Consider the following 16,699-nt stretch of genomic DNA (forward strand, 5'->3'; position numbering starts at 1 on the left):
TTTCCACCTCAGAGCAACTTTTGTTGTTTTCCAGATTCCTTCGTCACAAGAGAAAGAGAGAAAGAGAGAGAGAGAAAGAGAGAGAGAGAGAGAGAAAGAGAGAGAAAGAGAGAGAGAGAGAGAATATTAGGGGCCCTGAACCTCTGACTCATTCAAGACAGAAAAAATAAAACTTAAGATGCCTCGACAAATCACCCACTCTGTATTAGTTTAGAAGCAATATGCTCACAACACGAGGGGAAAAGCGAAAGTTTGCCAGGAACCAGATGGGAAATGGCTCACAGTCCTTTCCCTGGTGTGATGTCCTTGTTTCGCAAAACAGACTGCCTAGCAGCAAGAGGCCATCTCTGATCCTAGACAGCACTTGGACAGCCAATTATCTCAAAGTTATTTACACTGATTCGATAGTGATATGAAGCCCCCCCCCCCCCCACAATATGATTGACAGCGACAAAAGGGGTAACTGTTCATCACATTAGTGAGGAGTACGGACTCCATCCCCAGGTGTGTTTACAAACAGGGCTTAGTTGTAACACACACACACACACACACACACACACACACACACACACACACACACCTCCCTTGTGACAGCCTAGGACCGGGATCTGTCATCTGCCATCAAAAATAGCACATGTGACTGAGGCTGCTGTGCCTGAATCTGACAGTATCTGAAGAGAGAAAAAAACCCTCTGATGGTTACATACAGTGGAGCATTTATGACAAGACCCAAGCCATGCCGTTTTTCAAATTAAGTACCTGACAGCTTCCTCATCATCAGAGAAAGTGAGAGAAGAAGGAAGGAAGGAACAGACAGACAGATAGAAAGACGAATAGAAAGGCAGAGATACAAACTCTTCCACCCATGCCTACTCTGTAAATACACAGCTGAGTAAATGGATGGTATAGCCAGGTGAAAAAAATGTCAACTATGTGCGCCGTCTTGGATGACAGCGTCAGCTAGGCAAATAAATTATTATTATTTCTCCTGAGCCCTCATGTCATAGCTTGCAAGGGGCTTGAATAGAAAGCAGCGCAGGAATGTTAAACAGAAAGAACATAAGAGAGGAACATAAGAGAGAGGGAGGGAAACAGAGAGGGAGGGAGAAGAAGAGCAAGAGAGAAAGAGAGAGAGAGAGAGAAAGAAAGAAAGAAAGAAAGAAAGAAAAAAAGAAAGAAAGGAGAGAGAGAGAGAGAGAGAGAGAGAGAGAGAGGCACCATCTACACAGCCACACCCCCACTGTATGGATGGCTGTTGTTTTTTAAGCATTAAACTATTTGGCAACATCAGGCTGCCGACCTGACATGCAGCCAGGACAACCAGCACCCGAATCCGCTTTGGCAGGCCGCGAGCACACATTTACACAGAGGTAGAGCTCGGAAAAACAAGGGGAAGAGGATGTGTTTTTGCTTCAGAAGCCTCCATCCCCTCCAACCCTGAGTGAACGGAGACTCTCGCTCTCCCTCTCTTTCCCTCCCCTCTCGACAGCCTTGGTTGGGGTTGAAAACAACTCCATGGCTTCCCTTTGTGCATCACAGTCCGCATTCACCGACAGCGCACGTGCTGAGGGGGCTTTTGAGCGAAAAGAAAGGCAAACGAAAGCCCCAAGGGCCACTACAGCAGAAGTTGATGAGGTTCACTCCTCGCTTTAGGGGAGAAGTGATGAAACCGCTGGAAAAAAAAATAAATAAAAAAAATCCTAAGAGCGCTCGCCAGCACTGTGCAGAGTGCAGAGACATCCTTCAAGTGCACGACTCTTTCTGTCTCAAAACACAGAAAGCAGCAACCGGAGTAAACCAACTCAGGCAGTCAAACCCTGGGCAGGAGTGTAAATCGGAGGGCATTAATGTGGTCCCCAAAGTGGTTGCCTTGCCCATGAAAGTCAGCAACAGCAGTAGCAGCTGTGGTGGCAGCAGCAGTAGTTGCAGAAGCTAACTTTCAGGGCCAGAGAGCGCCTAGTGCCCGAGTGAAAAGTGATGAGATTAGACTGCACGGCAGTGCTCGCCGCTGCCCCCCGGGCACCGCGGGCAGGCTCGGCGCGAGGCGATAATGTAACTTCTGTGTCGCGGAGAGACGCTCCTTCGCTCTCTCTCTTCTCCCCAGAGGGAAAGGCCTAGCGTAGCGCTGCCAACCAGCGCTAACGAGAGAAGCAGGACATGACAACACACCAGCAGCCCCCAGAGAGTGTTCTTATTGCCTCTACGCCCTCAGGTCAACTCCCCCTCCTCCACTAGCCCAACTCCAGGCCAACACCTCCACATCTCTTGCTGCTGGTGGGCTCTCCCCATGGAACAGTCACATTGATCTGTGATAAGAGAGGATGAGTTGGGCATTTGACCAGGTAATTCCTTCGATCGGATGATTACGGCGTTTGGACAGATAGTGCCCTTATCAAATGTAGGCCCCTCAATTGTCAAAAAAGGGCTCTAGTACGTTTCCACTCCCCCAAAGAGAACCATGAGCATCCTCAGACACAAGTTTGGTCTCAGCAAAACCTCTGGACTGATTTGTCCTGCTGGTTTAACAGTATGGGAAAGTCAACTTCAAGTGCAAATATCCGGATGCTGCCAGTCAGACATTCAACAGTTCTCCCAATTCCTGCACATTAACACGTTAGGTAGGTCAAGGTAGGTCTTGGCCGGCTAGTAGTCTTGGCAATTATCTTGGATATGGTGGCTTTAATGTCTAAGTGTGATGACCCATTCTGAATAAGTTATAACTGCACTGACACCATAAGGGCTCCCATAACTCACATTCCAAACCACAGAGCCAATAACCATAATGATTCATTAAAGGCAAAGGCCTCTGTCAGTGTTTGGAGTATTTTCATGACCACAGAGGCATGCCGAGGGTGGGGGGTATGATCTTGGCAGGGAGCGATGCAAGGTCATTAGGTGTGAACGTCAGGGTTATGAGGCCAAAGGTTAGACTGTCAGAGCGATGTACTCGCGATCCACGCTTTGATCCTGTTCATTCCTCTCAGCAGGCATGCAGCTTAAGACACACACAGACCTCCTGTGTTTTCTTGGCCGGATTACGCCGGGACGTCACCTGAGACAGTACATGCCAAACCTTTGGGAACGCACTCAGCATGTTTTCATTATTGGCTTGGCTTGAAACCCGAGCCCAGACGTCTTACTGCCTGGGCACCGCATGGGTCTTGAGCAACTCTTTTTTTCAGACTGCCTTTGGGCCTAAAAAATGCTGCTCCCTTCAGGTTAAAGAGGCCCACCTGTATGAGTTGAAGTCTACTACTTCTTCGGGGAACAAAAGACCATTTGGTGAGGAGACAAACATGATGGTTTCTAATGGTTATCCTTGATTGGTTCAAATAACTGTGGGGATAATACTACTCTTGTGTCACCCAGTTCTGTGGTCTACAGAGGCAGCACAGTCTTCGGGAAGAATATAATGGTCTTGTGTTGAAAATTGAGCCACTGCAAAATGTATAGTGTATCAGGCAGCGCAGTTTAACCATCAGGTTAGTGCAAACTGTGACAAAGACATTTCTGTGAGGGTCAACATTTGAGATTCCACGTATTCGCGGTACACGTACATCCCTCATATGTTGTAAAATATACGGGTCTGACGCGCAAGCTGAGTCACATAGCAGACATTCCAATGAAAAACCAACATGCCTTGGCGGAGGGGCTGGGGCTGGCACCAAGTCCAAAAACAGCAAGGAATTCGTTAGCTATACCCCAAAGAAATGGAAAACCCACATGCTGCAAACGCATTAGCCAGCTCGCTTGCTCAGACACTCTCGTACCCAGTCCCACCACAGCAAACGACGAGGAGGGCGGTAAACGCATCCTTCTCAGTAATTCACTAAGTTTATCAATGACAGAAGCGTGGATTTGAACCTGGTGTATTAACTACAGCCTATGTCCAGTCTTAACCTGTACGGCTCAATCCGCCAACAACATAATAAGACGTGAATAAACATTGATATAATAATGGGGTGTCTTGCGGGCTTCAATTCAAAGGGAATTTTTTTTATCATGCAAGGGAAAATGTTCTCATAGTACAGGTTTTAGAAGACTGACATGAATTAATAAAACAATTTTCACCTTAAACAATTACTGTTACTGTTGAAATGGTAGCCCCCTGCATGGGTAAACGTCAAGCATATAATGCTGTCATTGTCTGAAAAGCATCACACATGTGGTAAAGCATCTAGTTGCAGTAAAACAACTTTTCACAAACCGTTTGAATCATTGCACAAAACGGGCAAAAATCGCACAAGTATCAGTAATACAAACCTTCGCAAACTCCGACCTCAAACTGGGTGATGAAGCCGCCGTTTACCAGGGGTCTGATCACGCACCGGAGCCCCCGGTCACAAGTTCCGTACAGACCGTACATGCCGCCGCAGCTCTCGTTCTTCTGCTTTGCGCAGACCGTGCAGCACCCGCAGATTCCAGGCACCACGGCCCCCTTACACTGCTTCGGTTCCTCGCATTTCGACTCGTCGCACGGCAGGCACAACAACGCCCGGCTGTTCTTCGCAATCAAGATCATAAGTTGGCAAATGAGAATGCATTTCGCTAGAAGATACATCCTGGAGGAGGCCATGAAGCAAAAGTGGAAAATATATAATCCAAACCCACTCCCGATTCCCCAAAATCAATCCTGAGAGGTAAAACCTTGTCGAAATTACCCTAATGAAAGGAACACGCCGTTCTAAACTAGCATGTAAAGGGGTTTGCAGTTCCCGTAAAAATGTCCGGATTTCTGTTTTATTGGTTTACACGTCCCTCGCGACAAACTTTTGTTTAGTAGGATTCAAGCTACTACATGCACGATCCGTTAAACTGTGGGAGAAACAGCAACTATCCCACGCTGTAAAGAGACAGCATGGTTTTAGTGTGCTATGCTATAACACTCTGAGTTCCTTCTAGTTTGTTTTCCGAAACAACTTTCTGTTCTGGACTCATGCGTCTCTGTCTCCCTCTCTCCCCCTCTCTTTCTCCGCACTCTCAGTCTTTTTATGCAAGCTGGAGGATTTCGTTATTTTCTGCGCCTTCCTTGCTCCAAAAGCTGATGTGCGACGTTTCCAAAAATTCCTTTGGAGGCGAAAGTAGCGCTATTATGTGGTCGCTGGCACTGATTCACTTCGCTACGTCTGTTGAAATCAAACGTTTCCTGCTCTCGCGTCTGCCGTGTTCCTCCGTCTCATGTTTATGCTTCTCTGTTGCGGGACTCTCCGCCCGCTGCTGGCTCGGTGCAGTCCTCACACCGTGACCTCATAACGCAACCACTCCCCTCCTGCATTACTTTGCTCCAATGGGTAGTTCGCTCCAGATATGGAACACAGGAAATGTTGGCACACGGAACGCATATGAAAATTTCCGATATGCAGGCCTGCCCTGGACCGTTGTTTGGGCGCAGGTGGGGAGTCTTGGGCCGCTAAGTCTTAGGGGGGGGGGGGGGGGGGGGGAATCAAATCAGAGCTTAGATAATAGTGTAGCCTATCTGTACTGACGTCAGATCTTATGATACATGCTGGACAGTTTGAAGGGTAGATGAAAATGGAAGGAAATGATAAGTGCAGCAATTACACGTGTAATAACGGATAATGGACTGGCGTCCTCAGTTACAATGAGCTCAATTAGGATCTTTGAAGTGATGGGGGGGGGGGGGGGCTCCTGAATTTCCCAATTTCCACCACTTGACTTGTTTTTCTTTTAATTAAGGATATTGATGCTTAACCAAGACATTAATTTAAGCTCAGTTCTGTGTGCTTTGGCCATCGATAGTTGGATGGACACATAACACTGACTGTACATAATGTCTCGCTCAGTTAAGTGATGACTTACAGAATAGCTAAGATGAAAGATTCTTGTTTGGTGTTCTTGATTATTTATTGAAATGCATGTATTGCATAGTATAGCTGTGTGTCTTATAAGACATAACTTTTGGCTGTTGTCGAATTGCAAACTCAAGGTATGATAATGTGACCTTGATTGGGCACACAGGAGAGATTGATCAGTAAAATTGCCTTAAATTAAATATTCTTTTCTATATATACCAATACATGCTTTAATGTCCTTTAAGGAAAATACCTGGAATTGATACAGTGGCTCTGTTTTTTTTTTTTCTGCTTGCCTACTTGTCTGGCAGGTGTCCAGTTAAAATCTGATGTTTTCGGGATCAAGTGACCAGGTCAGACTTCTTCAAAAGTAGTGTGAACACTCAAATCTTGCCCAGATCTGATTTTTTCAAATCAGATTTAGACCACTTCCATATGTGGTCCTGAATCAGACCCAGGTCTCAATGCGGCCACAGTGTGAACAACCGGATTTGATGTGACTTTTACGTCAATCTACATCGACATTTGTCACAATTATGCGCCGGCGGAAGTTATCTGATGTCATTGTTATTGTTCTTCTGGGCATGCAGGTCAGTTCGGAACCGCAAACAGTTCACACTTGAATCTGATATAGGCCACATTTTAAAAGGTAATGTAAACAGCCAAACAAAAATCGGATCTGAGCAAAAAATCTTAATTGAGCATTAAGACTTGCGATTTGAACATAGCCTTTGTTTGGTTGTTATTTGGTTAATAACTCCATATTTTAGTTCAAATCCAACCTCTTGACTCCCTCTTTTGGTGTGGCCTTACCCCTAGGTCATAACACTGATGCAATGAGGCAACAACAGGTGAAAAATGACAGTTTTACTGAAACTTTCAATAGCCATTCACCACAACAGTGACAAGAGCAGCATACAGATGTAGAGAGTATAAACACTGATAAGCCATTCTAATCCAGTAGTGGGGGGCACAGGTCTCAGATGTGCGCTATTGGCTAAATGAGTTTAGAGGGTACTTGTAAGAATATGTTGCCTTTGAACATCTTTGGACACTTTTGGACATTTGAGTCTTTTAATGAGAGTGTGTTTTAAAGCTGCAGTTGGCAAGATTTTTTTGATCATATTCACTGAAACCGATACTGTGCTCCGACAGAACAACATAAATTAGCCGGTTTTAGAAAAAAACCCGCACTTCTACCTCCACCTAGAGCCTGTTATTTGTTTTGCAAAAACTCACAGCTCCTGGTTCTTCTGGTCCAATCAGAGCAGGGCTGTGTGAGATCTGACTGTCAATAACAGTCTGGTGCAGTCTGGTGCGCACTGACGAGCACAAACTCGATGAGAGGGTGCTCGGTTGTAGTGGGGGAGGGGCATGAACATGAATAAACATTCAAAATGCAGTCCCCTCCATCTGTAAGACTTGCCAACTGCAGCTTTAATGTTTTGACTTAAAACATTCTACAATATTTTTGTCTCTCTGTGGCCAGGCTCCAGAGACCCCCTGCTTGTCACTGGGCTAAAGTAGGTTCTGACCCCGTATTGGATTATGAAGCCCTTATCATTTTCCCACGTGTCGGTGCTGGACAGGTGGGTCCCTCGTGGCTCCTCAAAAAGGGTTTTAAAAGGCCTTACGGTGAAGGGGCCATTTCTAACGGATCAATACACTATAGGGATTTTTAAGTCGCCATCCTTCTCTCTCTCTCTCTCTCTCTTCTGGGATTTTTGCCACCACTGCTCTGATGTGACATGCTTCAAAAGAGGTCCTTCTTGGCGAGCGGCTGAGGCTCTGAAGCCCTCCTGGATGGGCTTTTCCTCCTGGCTGACCTGCAGGTGCACCAGAGGGACCCCCCCCCCCCCCCCCAGACACACAAACACACATGCCAGCATATTGGGGAAGGGGGTGACGGTGCTCCAGCCAAATGGGTGGAGCAGAGCAGACCTGCAGCACTGCTAAAGCTGTTCCACTGCCTCGTTTGAAACAATATTATTGTGGTACATTTATATACCGGCCAGTTGAAAGACTTTGCAAGCTGTCATGATTTTATTATGGCAATGTGTCAGTTAGTGGCTGAATGTACCTTACCTGTCTTATCTTTCATTCATACATTTGTTGGAGATGAAGTTATTTCCAGACAAAGCGTTCATTTTCTTTACATAGCAGATTGTAAATATGCGTTGTAAAAAAACATTTTTGCTTTATGACATGGACACTCAAAATAGACATGGAACATTACACAGATTTTCCTTGTGAATACAAAGCCATTACCATCTACAGGATGGCCCTATTAAATGCATTTCCTATGACAAACATGTTTTTATAATGTTTCTCAAAGGCTTTGTCCTTTTTTCTTCCTCCTTTCAAATGGCCTGCATGCCTCTGCGGCTGCCCATTTGCCACCACCGCCTCCTAGTTCTGAGAAATGCTGACAAACACTGCAAGTCTGAAACCCTCCTCTGAGGCTCTCTCCAGGAGTTCATTCTACATTTGTGAGCTAAGCTGCTTCTTGACAATGCCTTTTGTGGAAGGCACAGTGCCATACAAACACATTGTATGGGAATACACAAATGTTCCTAGCAAATACACATACTCGCACAAAAATGTAGACACAGAGATATACACACAGACAAACATAGACACACACACACACACACATACACCACAGAGGCAACTGTTATTGTCTCACAGTCATTCTGCATCACAGCAGAGAACACTACCAAATGCCAATGAAAAGACAAGAGTTGGCCCAGACCACCAACACAGAGTGTCAGGCTTTACAGGCCACCAGTTGCCATTCTTCCTTTAAAGCCAAGGGGCCATGAGCCGTGCAATAACCCAACCTTGTGCACTGTGCCAGATGGCCAATCCCAGCAATCCACACGCTTCCTGTAAGGTGTATCTGCCTTTGGATGGGGAGGAGGGAAGCTGTTGCCCAGCATGGGCTCTTAATTGCTGTGTGTTCAGCTTTGTAACGACATTATAAGGTAATTGAGCCCCCACTGTTTTGATATCGCGCCGCTGGTTGTGTGGGTCTCTCACAGGGGCCGTGGCAGGGATCCTCGCTGTCTTATTGGATTAGGGTTTGATGAGATTTGTTATCTCCCCCTTCATATCCCGTGTCACTAAATTGTCCCTGCAAAATTACTTCTGAAACCAGTGGAAACGGCTGATGAAGTCTGGGATTTAGTAAGGTCATTTGGAAGCGAAATGTCGGACAGCTGCTAAGGTCCAGATGCAATGATGAGAAAGGGATGCCATCAGTCCTACAGTCTCTTAAAGGAACACGCCACCCAATGTCAGTAGTAATATATGTTCTTACCGTAACTTTCACGAGTTGAGTCATACCTCTCCCGTGTCCGTACGTGCACTCAAACGCTCTGGTGCGTGGCTGGACTGTGTTAGCATGTTGCTATGCTAGCGGGCTTTGACGGCAACTAAGCGTAGAAGTAATCAAAAACATCCACGTTTTACCGACTTAAATACAGTTGCACGAGTAGTTGATAGAAATGCTACGGCCACGCAACATGAAACGTGGCGATTTTCCAAGCGAATAAACCGGAGAACTACAATGTGTGGCGCAATAGCACTTGGGAGTACTTCGACCTAGCGTAGTAGTATTGTTAACACCTAATTGTAGATCCTATCCACCACAGAGTTTAGAATCCATGCTGGATCGACCCTCAGCCTCTCCCTCCCCTCTGAGCGAGAGAGAGGAACACACACTAGAGATGCGCTGATGGGCTATTATTTCAACCATAACTGCATAGCAAAACTTATCATCCATCAGCCATCCATCAACACCAAAGTTTTTTGACCAATCTTCGAAACGGCACCCGCCCACCATCCGCTGGTTGTTTTAATGTAGGCTATATGGGTGATGCAGCGCTGCTGACGTGAGGCTAGAAAGCCCTTGCCTGTTCTAGGAAGACTGATCCAATGCAGCAAATATATTAAAAGGCTAAAGTCGTACATTGGCTATGTTGTAGCCTATCCCCAGAATATCAGCAGCAAACTCAGTTTCTGTCTCGCAAAACAGTCTCCAAATAAAACGCACATCGGCCTGTTGCCTATACTGCCAGCTTGTGACAATATATCGTCCAAAATGCTTGATTGCATTGCATTCTCCACATTTTTAGCTACATTTTCATGTACCACATCAGCATTTTTGTTCAGTGAATCTTTTGTAAATTGCTTTAAAATGAATTGCGCTGTCTGTCTGAAAAAGACGCGCTCGTGCAGTCAAAATGAATGGGAGTCTTCAGAACAGGCTTTCAGTCACCCTGACATAACAGTGTGTAAAGTAGCCTATAATGTGAATGACTTTTATTTTATCAAGGATTTCTTTCTTTTTGCAAAAAATAAAGTACAATAGGCATTAATTAGTAGGCCAGGAGCATGTTGAAATTATGTGGCAAATTGCGTTTTTTATTACAATGATAAAATTGTAAAAGGACGTGACCGAAGCTGAGGCAAGCCAGGCAATAGGCCTATAGGCCCGACGGTAATTGTAAAGCAATTTACAAAAGATTCACTGAACAAAAATGCTGATGTGGTACATGAAAATGTAGCTAAAAATGTGGAGAATGCAATGCAATCAAGCATTTTGGACGATATATTTTCACAAGCTGGCAGAAAAGGCAACAGGCCGATGTGCGTTTTATTTGGAGACTGTTTTGCGAGACAGAGACTGAGTTTGCTGCTGATATTCTGGGGATAGGCTACAACATAGCCAATGTACGACTTTAGCCTTTTAATATATTTGCTGCATTGGATCAGTCTTCCTAGAACAGGCAAGGGCTTTCTAGCCTCACGTCAGCAGCGCTGCATCACCCATATAGCCTACATTAAAACAACCAGCGGATGGTGGGCGGGTGCCGTTTCGAAGATTGGTCAAAAAACGTTGGTGTTGATGGATGGCTGATGGATGATAAGTTTTGCTATGCAGTTATGGTTGAAATAATAGCCCATCAACGCATCTCTAGTGTGTGTGCCTCTCTCTCGCTCAGAGGGGAGGGAGAGGCTGAGGGTCGATCCAGCATGGATTCTAAACTCTGTGGTGGATAGGATCTACAATTAGGTGTTAACAATACTACTACGCTAGGTCGAAGTACTCCCAAGTGCTATTGCGCCACACATTGTAGTTCTCCGGTTTATTCGCTTGGAAAATCGCCACGTTTCATGTTGCGTGGCCGTAGCATTTCTATCAACTACTCGTGCAACTGTATTTAAGTCGGTAAAACGTGGATGTTTTTGATTACTTCTATGCTTAGTTGCCGTCAAAGCCCGCTAGCATAGCAACATGCTAACACAGTCCAGCCGCGCACCAGAGCGTTTGAGTGCACGTACGGACACGGGAGAGGTATGACTCAACTCGTGAAAGTTAAGGTAAGAACATATATTACTACTGACATTGGGTGGCGTGTTCCTTTAATTGGCCTTGTTTGGGGGGAGCATTTAAAAAAAAATCATATCCTCTGCTTATTTATTCTGCATATTTTTCCAAAATTGTATTTATTTATTTGTTTATTTTTCAAACTGTACTAGGATGTTTTTTATGAGGTGAAGGTTACATGCATTTAATGGTTTTATAGTGTGTATTTACTCACAAAGAAAATTAGAGCATATTAAAGGTATACCCATACATGTCTTCAGTGGATGTGTAGGCTAATGGAAGTTTTCCCTACCTTGCAAGTAGCCTTTAAGCAATTTCACTGCAGCAGCACTTTCATGGAAGACTTGCCTTAATGAAACTGTCTACCATTTTATATCACACTTTGGTACTATCAGAAAATGTGATGCATGTGAAATGTAGTTGTATGTTTTCTGTGTTCCATCCACCAGGATCATAAAACCTCATTGCCTTGCTAGCTCACCGGCAAACTACTTTCCTTCTTTTGCAAGCTGCTTTTTAAGCATTGTTCATTATCCTCCAGAAAGGCATAAGGGAGATATGGCCTTGCTCTTATACGGTGTTAACCTGAACTGCTCATTTCACCAGAGGTCCTAAAGGGAGTCATGTTGTGAGTTGGGTGCTCAAGTAATATTGTTTTGTTTTTTTTAGCTCCAGCGAACAGCTCAATTTGGCACGCAAACAAATGTTCATGGTTGAGCCTCCCGAGTGACATCGCTGTCACAGTCCTTTTGATGTGTTTGTGAACTGCACCCCAACCCCGAACTCTGCCACACACACACACACACACACACACACACACATACAGAGAGACACAGGCATGCTGAGTCTCCCTCACATGCACTCAGACAGACACACACACACACACACACCCCTTTCTACTCAACGCTGATGTGGAGCTAGAGAGCAGTTTTCTCCATTACATCTGCCAGTCCTGTTCTGAGAACATTTTTGTTATGCAAATGACCCTGGCAGTTTAAAATCTATCCGACTGTTGGCACCACACTGAAAACCTGTAATGCAGCCAATCACTCTAAATTCTCCAGTATACATAATGCATAATGCAATCAGGGACTCCTCCTTTGGCCCCCCCCCCTTCATCTTTCTATCTCATCTCTTCCTCTCAACGTTTTTGCTCCTTTATCTCTCTCTCTCCACCACAACGGTCTCTGGCCTCATCGAATTGCCCCCTCAAAATCATTAAGTGTTATTCCGACTCTTCTCTCGCCCTCATTATCCTCTCGTGTGTATTGATTGAAAGCTGAGCTGACTGTTTGCCAAGACAATGATGGGGCCAAGCTTGGTGGGATTTGGTTTCCTGTGCCGTATATGCAAATGGTGGCCAGTTACACCGCTGTCCCCCAGTATCCGCTGTTAATGTTGCCATTGTCAATTCAGGCTAAGCCGATTTAATTCGGTCTGTCTGCAGGAGTCGCACGGTTATCCTGGTTGCAATTTTAACGAGAGCACTGAGCGAGATGAGCTGGGAATTAAGCTCATGGATAATCAACAGGAGCCTGCAATTTTATGAAAATGTTTATTGAAAGTGGTGATTGCGAGCAGACGAGCCAGCGTGGGCCTGTGTGTTGTTGCCGAAACGTGTGAGCCGTGCCACCAGCCTGCTGGCTGCTGATTTCAGGATTGTCTTTTTTTTAAGAGTGTTACAGAGGGCATGGATGACTAACTGTTCTGCCAGAGGAAACCTGTCTTTAGACAATGGTGTGTTTTCAGTGTGTCCAGTGTGGCAGCAGTGAAAAATCGTCCAGTCAGGTCATCATATTTTCATGTCTACATTTAGGGATGGATTACTGCACGGGCCTACCGGGCCCAGGCCCAGGGGCCCAAAGGGGTCAGGGGGCCCTGAAGCCACAAAACCTTTGCATTGAATCATTGCCTCAATATCAACAAATCAGGATGTAGGCTATGAATCTGATTGAATTTAGTATTGGCCATCCCCAAAATGCACCAGAATACAGGAAATCACATCAAACAAGTTAAAAAATTTCTGGGGGAGGACCCCCAAACCCCCCCTCCCACATATGCGACAATTAGTGGGGGGCCCTTAATACATCTGGGCCCAGGGGCCCGAAAGTTCATAATCCGTCCATGTGTCCACTGAGTAATCAGAATCAGAATCAGAATTAGAATCAGCTTTATTGGCCAAGTTTGCGTAAACAGACAAGGAATTTGACTCTGGTTAATCTTTGCTCTCAAAACACTTTGCTCTCACGTAACATATAAAGCATAAAAACAGAAAGGTCAGTAAGAGATATAAAAATACTGTAATAGAAATATAGAAAAACAGTAACATTATAAGAGTAGAAAGAATAAGTGTATGTGCAGGTTGAATAGCACGAAGAGCAGTAGAGTATGGCTATGTATAAGTATAATTACAGCATGCACATATGTAATAAATAGAACACTATGGATGAGATAGTGTAGTGCAAATTGTCTGGGGTGTGTGTGTCAGACTGGAGATGTACACCCCTTGTTGTCCTTGTCAAGGTAGCCATGGTCATGGACACCTCAAAAGGCACAGGCAAGGTACAATATACAAAATATAATGTACAACAATAAGACAGTAAGAACCAGGCCTGCCTTTCTATATACTCTAACAAAATTTCTTTTTGAGTTACTCTCAGTAATTATCTAAATACGTTGCAATGAGAAAAGCCACGATCATTGTCAAATACTTGAAAAAAGCCTTACTTGACAGCAGATGCCAGACTCATTCTGGTTCAACCAGAATCCATGTAGCCAGAACTTGACACTTAAAATTTGCCGACATCTAGTAGGAACATATTTTTGGTTGATATCCTATCTTCTAGGTTGCTGTCAAAAGTATTTTTTTTTAACTTTATTTGAAAGAGCCTCTGTAAAAATGGAAAGCTGATCTCAGAAGAGAGCTGCTTCTAAACTCCTGGAAAATCAATTGTCTTTGTTTTGCTACCTGTTTATGCTAAGTAAATCCTGTTCATCTTGCAATGGTTTTTGCCAAAATACAAAATGGCATCATATTTCAGCTTACTGTATTATCTGGCATGGCAAATGACAAGTGTTCCTCGGTAAAGAGACATCAGAGAGCTTTTGAGTAGCTCAGTTTCCTGTGTAGATAGTACTGAAGGGGAGAGTCACAAAGACACACAATCTCTTTCACACATGAGTCACATACAAACAAACAGTTCACAAAGATTGATTATGAAACAAGCTCCCCAAATGGGTGTTTACGTTTAATGTTCTACTCCGTGCTTGGCAAGCACTCTGTGCTTGATTTTCTTTGGGAGTGTGTCTCCCCCCTCCCAACCCCACCATCCAACAACTCTGTCCCTGTTCGTGCTTAAACAATTGTCCAGATTAATGGCATATCTTGAATCAAATAACAAACGTCGAAGCCCATAAACTTTGTTCTCCACCAAAAGAATAGAACACAAAAAGGGCAAATAATTAATGTTTCACATGAGGAGCGCCCGGCGGTGAGATGCATGAGGCAATTTCAGCCCCTGCACTGGGGAGAGAAGAGGAGTTGAGGGGCGTAGAGGGGAGAGGAGAGGAGAGTAGAATGAGGGGAGGGGAGGAGGAGGAGGGGGGGTAGGTTGCACATGGGAGCCGTAAATGGCCCGCTGGCGTGGTGATGACGGCCCTAGCAATTGCCCTGATGGCTGCGCGCGAGCCTCGCCGGCTCCCAGCTAACTGATACATTAATCATCCTTGTATAGCAGTGTCACCGCGCCTGCGCAACTCATAACACACACACACAACACACAGCGACTAAGGGGGCCAACAACAAAAAATGAATAGCAGGAGGAAATGTAGTAGTGCACTATCTCTCTGTGAAGACATTAAACAACACACGGTTGTCGGGATTCTGCTTTAATTGCTCTGGTCAGGTCTCTCATTATGAATTCAGCAGCAATGCAATATGAGTTTTTGTGAAAGGAAAAAAAAACATAATATGTTGTCTCACCCCAACTGTTAACTTTCACTGCTTTTAATCCCTGTGAGGAACAATCTCATTAAAAGAAAGCCTTTCAACCCATCCTGTTAAGATAATCAGACAGCATTCCATAGCATATGTTACATTGAATGTGTCTATGTGTAAGATGCAGTTTACAGTATATGTATAGTGTGTGTGTGTGTGTTTGTGTTTTGGTGTGTGTGTGTGTGTGTGCGTGCATGCATATGCGTTGTACAAGTGTAATGAGAGAACCTACGCGTGCATGCTTGTTCTAGTGGTTAAGAGTCAGATGCGTAGACCCCAGAGGCTGTTGTGGTTTTTCAGTGGTGGTCTACACACACACACACACACACACACACACACACACACACACACACACACACACACACACACACACACACACACACACAAAAGCTCTATTCCCATGAGGCCCTGGTCCACACACCCTGCCCAGAGGCAGCCTATGGTTGAAAGAATTTACTTGCAATAAATGTTTTTGTTGACAGCACAATCGCTCAGTAATTGAGTGTGAGAGGTATTGTCTGCCGGACTCAGAGAAAAGTGACTAATGGGTTTTAATTCAGCTGACCGCCAGCATTCATCGGAATGCTCCAAGTATCCCGTAGACCGTTCCGGAGCGCTGGCGGTTGTTTGGAAGTGGAATGTGGTAGTCGGGAGTCTGATGATTAATACTGATCGGAGGCCAAAAGCGCATGACTCGTGCACGCCGGATATGTTGAAGCAGACGCGGCCCAGACTTGCTTTGTGCTCTGTGGCGACACATAGACGCACTCACTGTAAACATGCTGCACCTGAGGTAGCAGGGCTCTTTGAAAACATTTCAGCTCTTACAGTAAACTGGAAACAAAAGGACCACACACACACACACACACATATACTCGCAGACACACACATAGTTGCACATGCACACACACACACACACAAACACTCACACACACACACACACACACACACACACACACACACACACACACACACACACACACACGCATACTCGCAGACACACACATATTTGCACGTGCACGTGCACACACACACACACACACACACACACACACACACACACACACAGCCATTCAGTAGCTTTAGCGTCTGTTGCATAGCCCAAGCCCAGCCATCCTTTAAATCCCACATGCCCACACAGTTTTCAACATAGCGCACATCAGGAAATAACTAAAGGGTTAACCTGCAGTAATTTAGCTCCCCTGTCCCCCCCAATCCGCCCCCTCTCCCCCCCAATCCGCCCCCTGTCCCCCCCAATCCGCCCCCTGTCTCTCTCCCGTTTTTGTCTTTTCTTTTTCATGAGCACATGATACAGGAATGCGTGGAATGCCAGAGAGTGAGGCGGTGGGGAGGCTTCCAGTAGCGACAGCCTGTGAGGAACCAGGGGGGTGGAGAGGGGGCTGCTGGACCAGGAGCTCTCTGTCTCTTTACTGTGTTTGGGGAAATAGCTGCTTTTCTCCATATAAAGAAGTGCGTAAGACAACGTACACACACACA

The 16,699-nt window shown here is 45.2% G+C and overlaps 1 protein-coding gene across 1 annotated transcript in view; it reads right to left on the minus strand.

Moving 5' to 3' along the window:
- crim1 (cysteine rich transmembrane BMP regulator 1 (chordin-like)) overlaps positions 1-5,195 on the minus strand; it is a 106,815-nt gene extending 101,620 nt beyond the window's left edge. The window contains exon 1 of the mRNA XM_076300775.1: positions 4,264-5,195. Within this exon, the coding sequence (XP_076156890.1) occupies positions 4,264-4,576 (313 nt within the window). The 5' untranslated portion in view covers positions 4,577-5,195. The remainder of the gene's footprint in view (positions 1-4,263) is intronic.
- Positions 5,196-16,699: the final 11,504 nt, after the last annotated feature.

The sequence above is a fragment of the Alosa pseudoharengus genome, unplaced genomic scaffold (genome assembly GCF_046254945.1).
Source record: "Alosa pseudoharengus isolate Yale_2024_CS ecotype anadromous, Long Island Sound unplaced genomic scaffold, YU_APseudo_1.1 YU_APseudo_1.1_scf_22, whole genome shotgun sequence".
NCBI classification, from domain to species: domain Eukaryota; kingdom Metazoa; phylum Chordata; class Actinopteri; order Clupeiformes; family Clupeidae; genus Alosa; species Alosa pseudoharengus.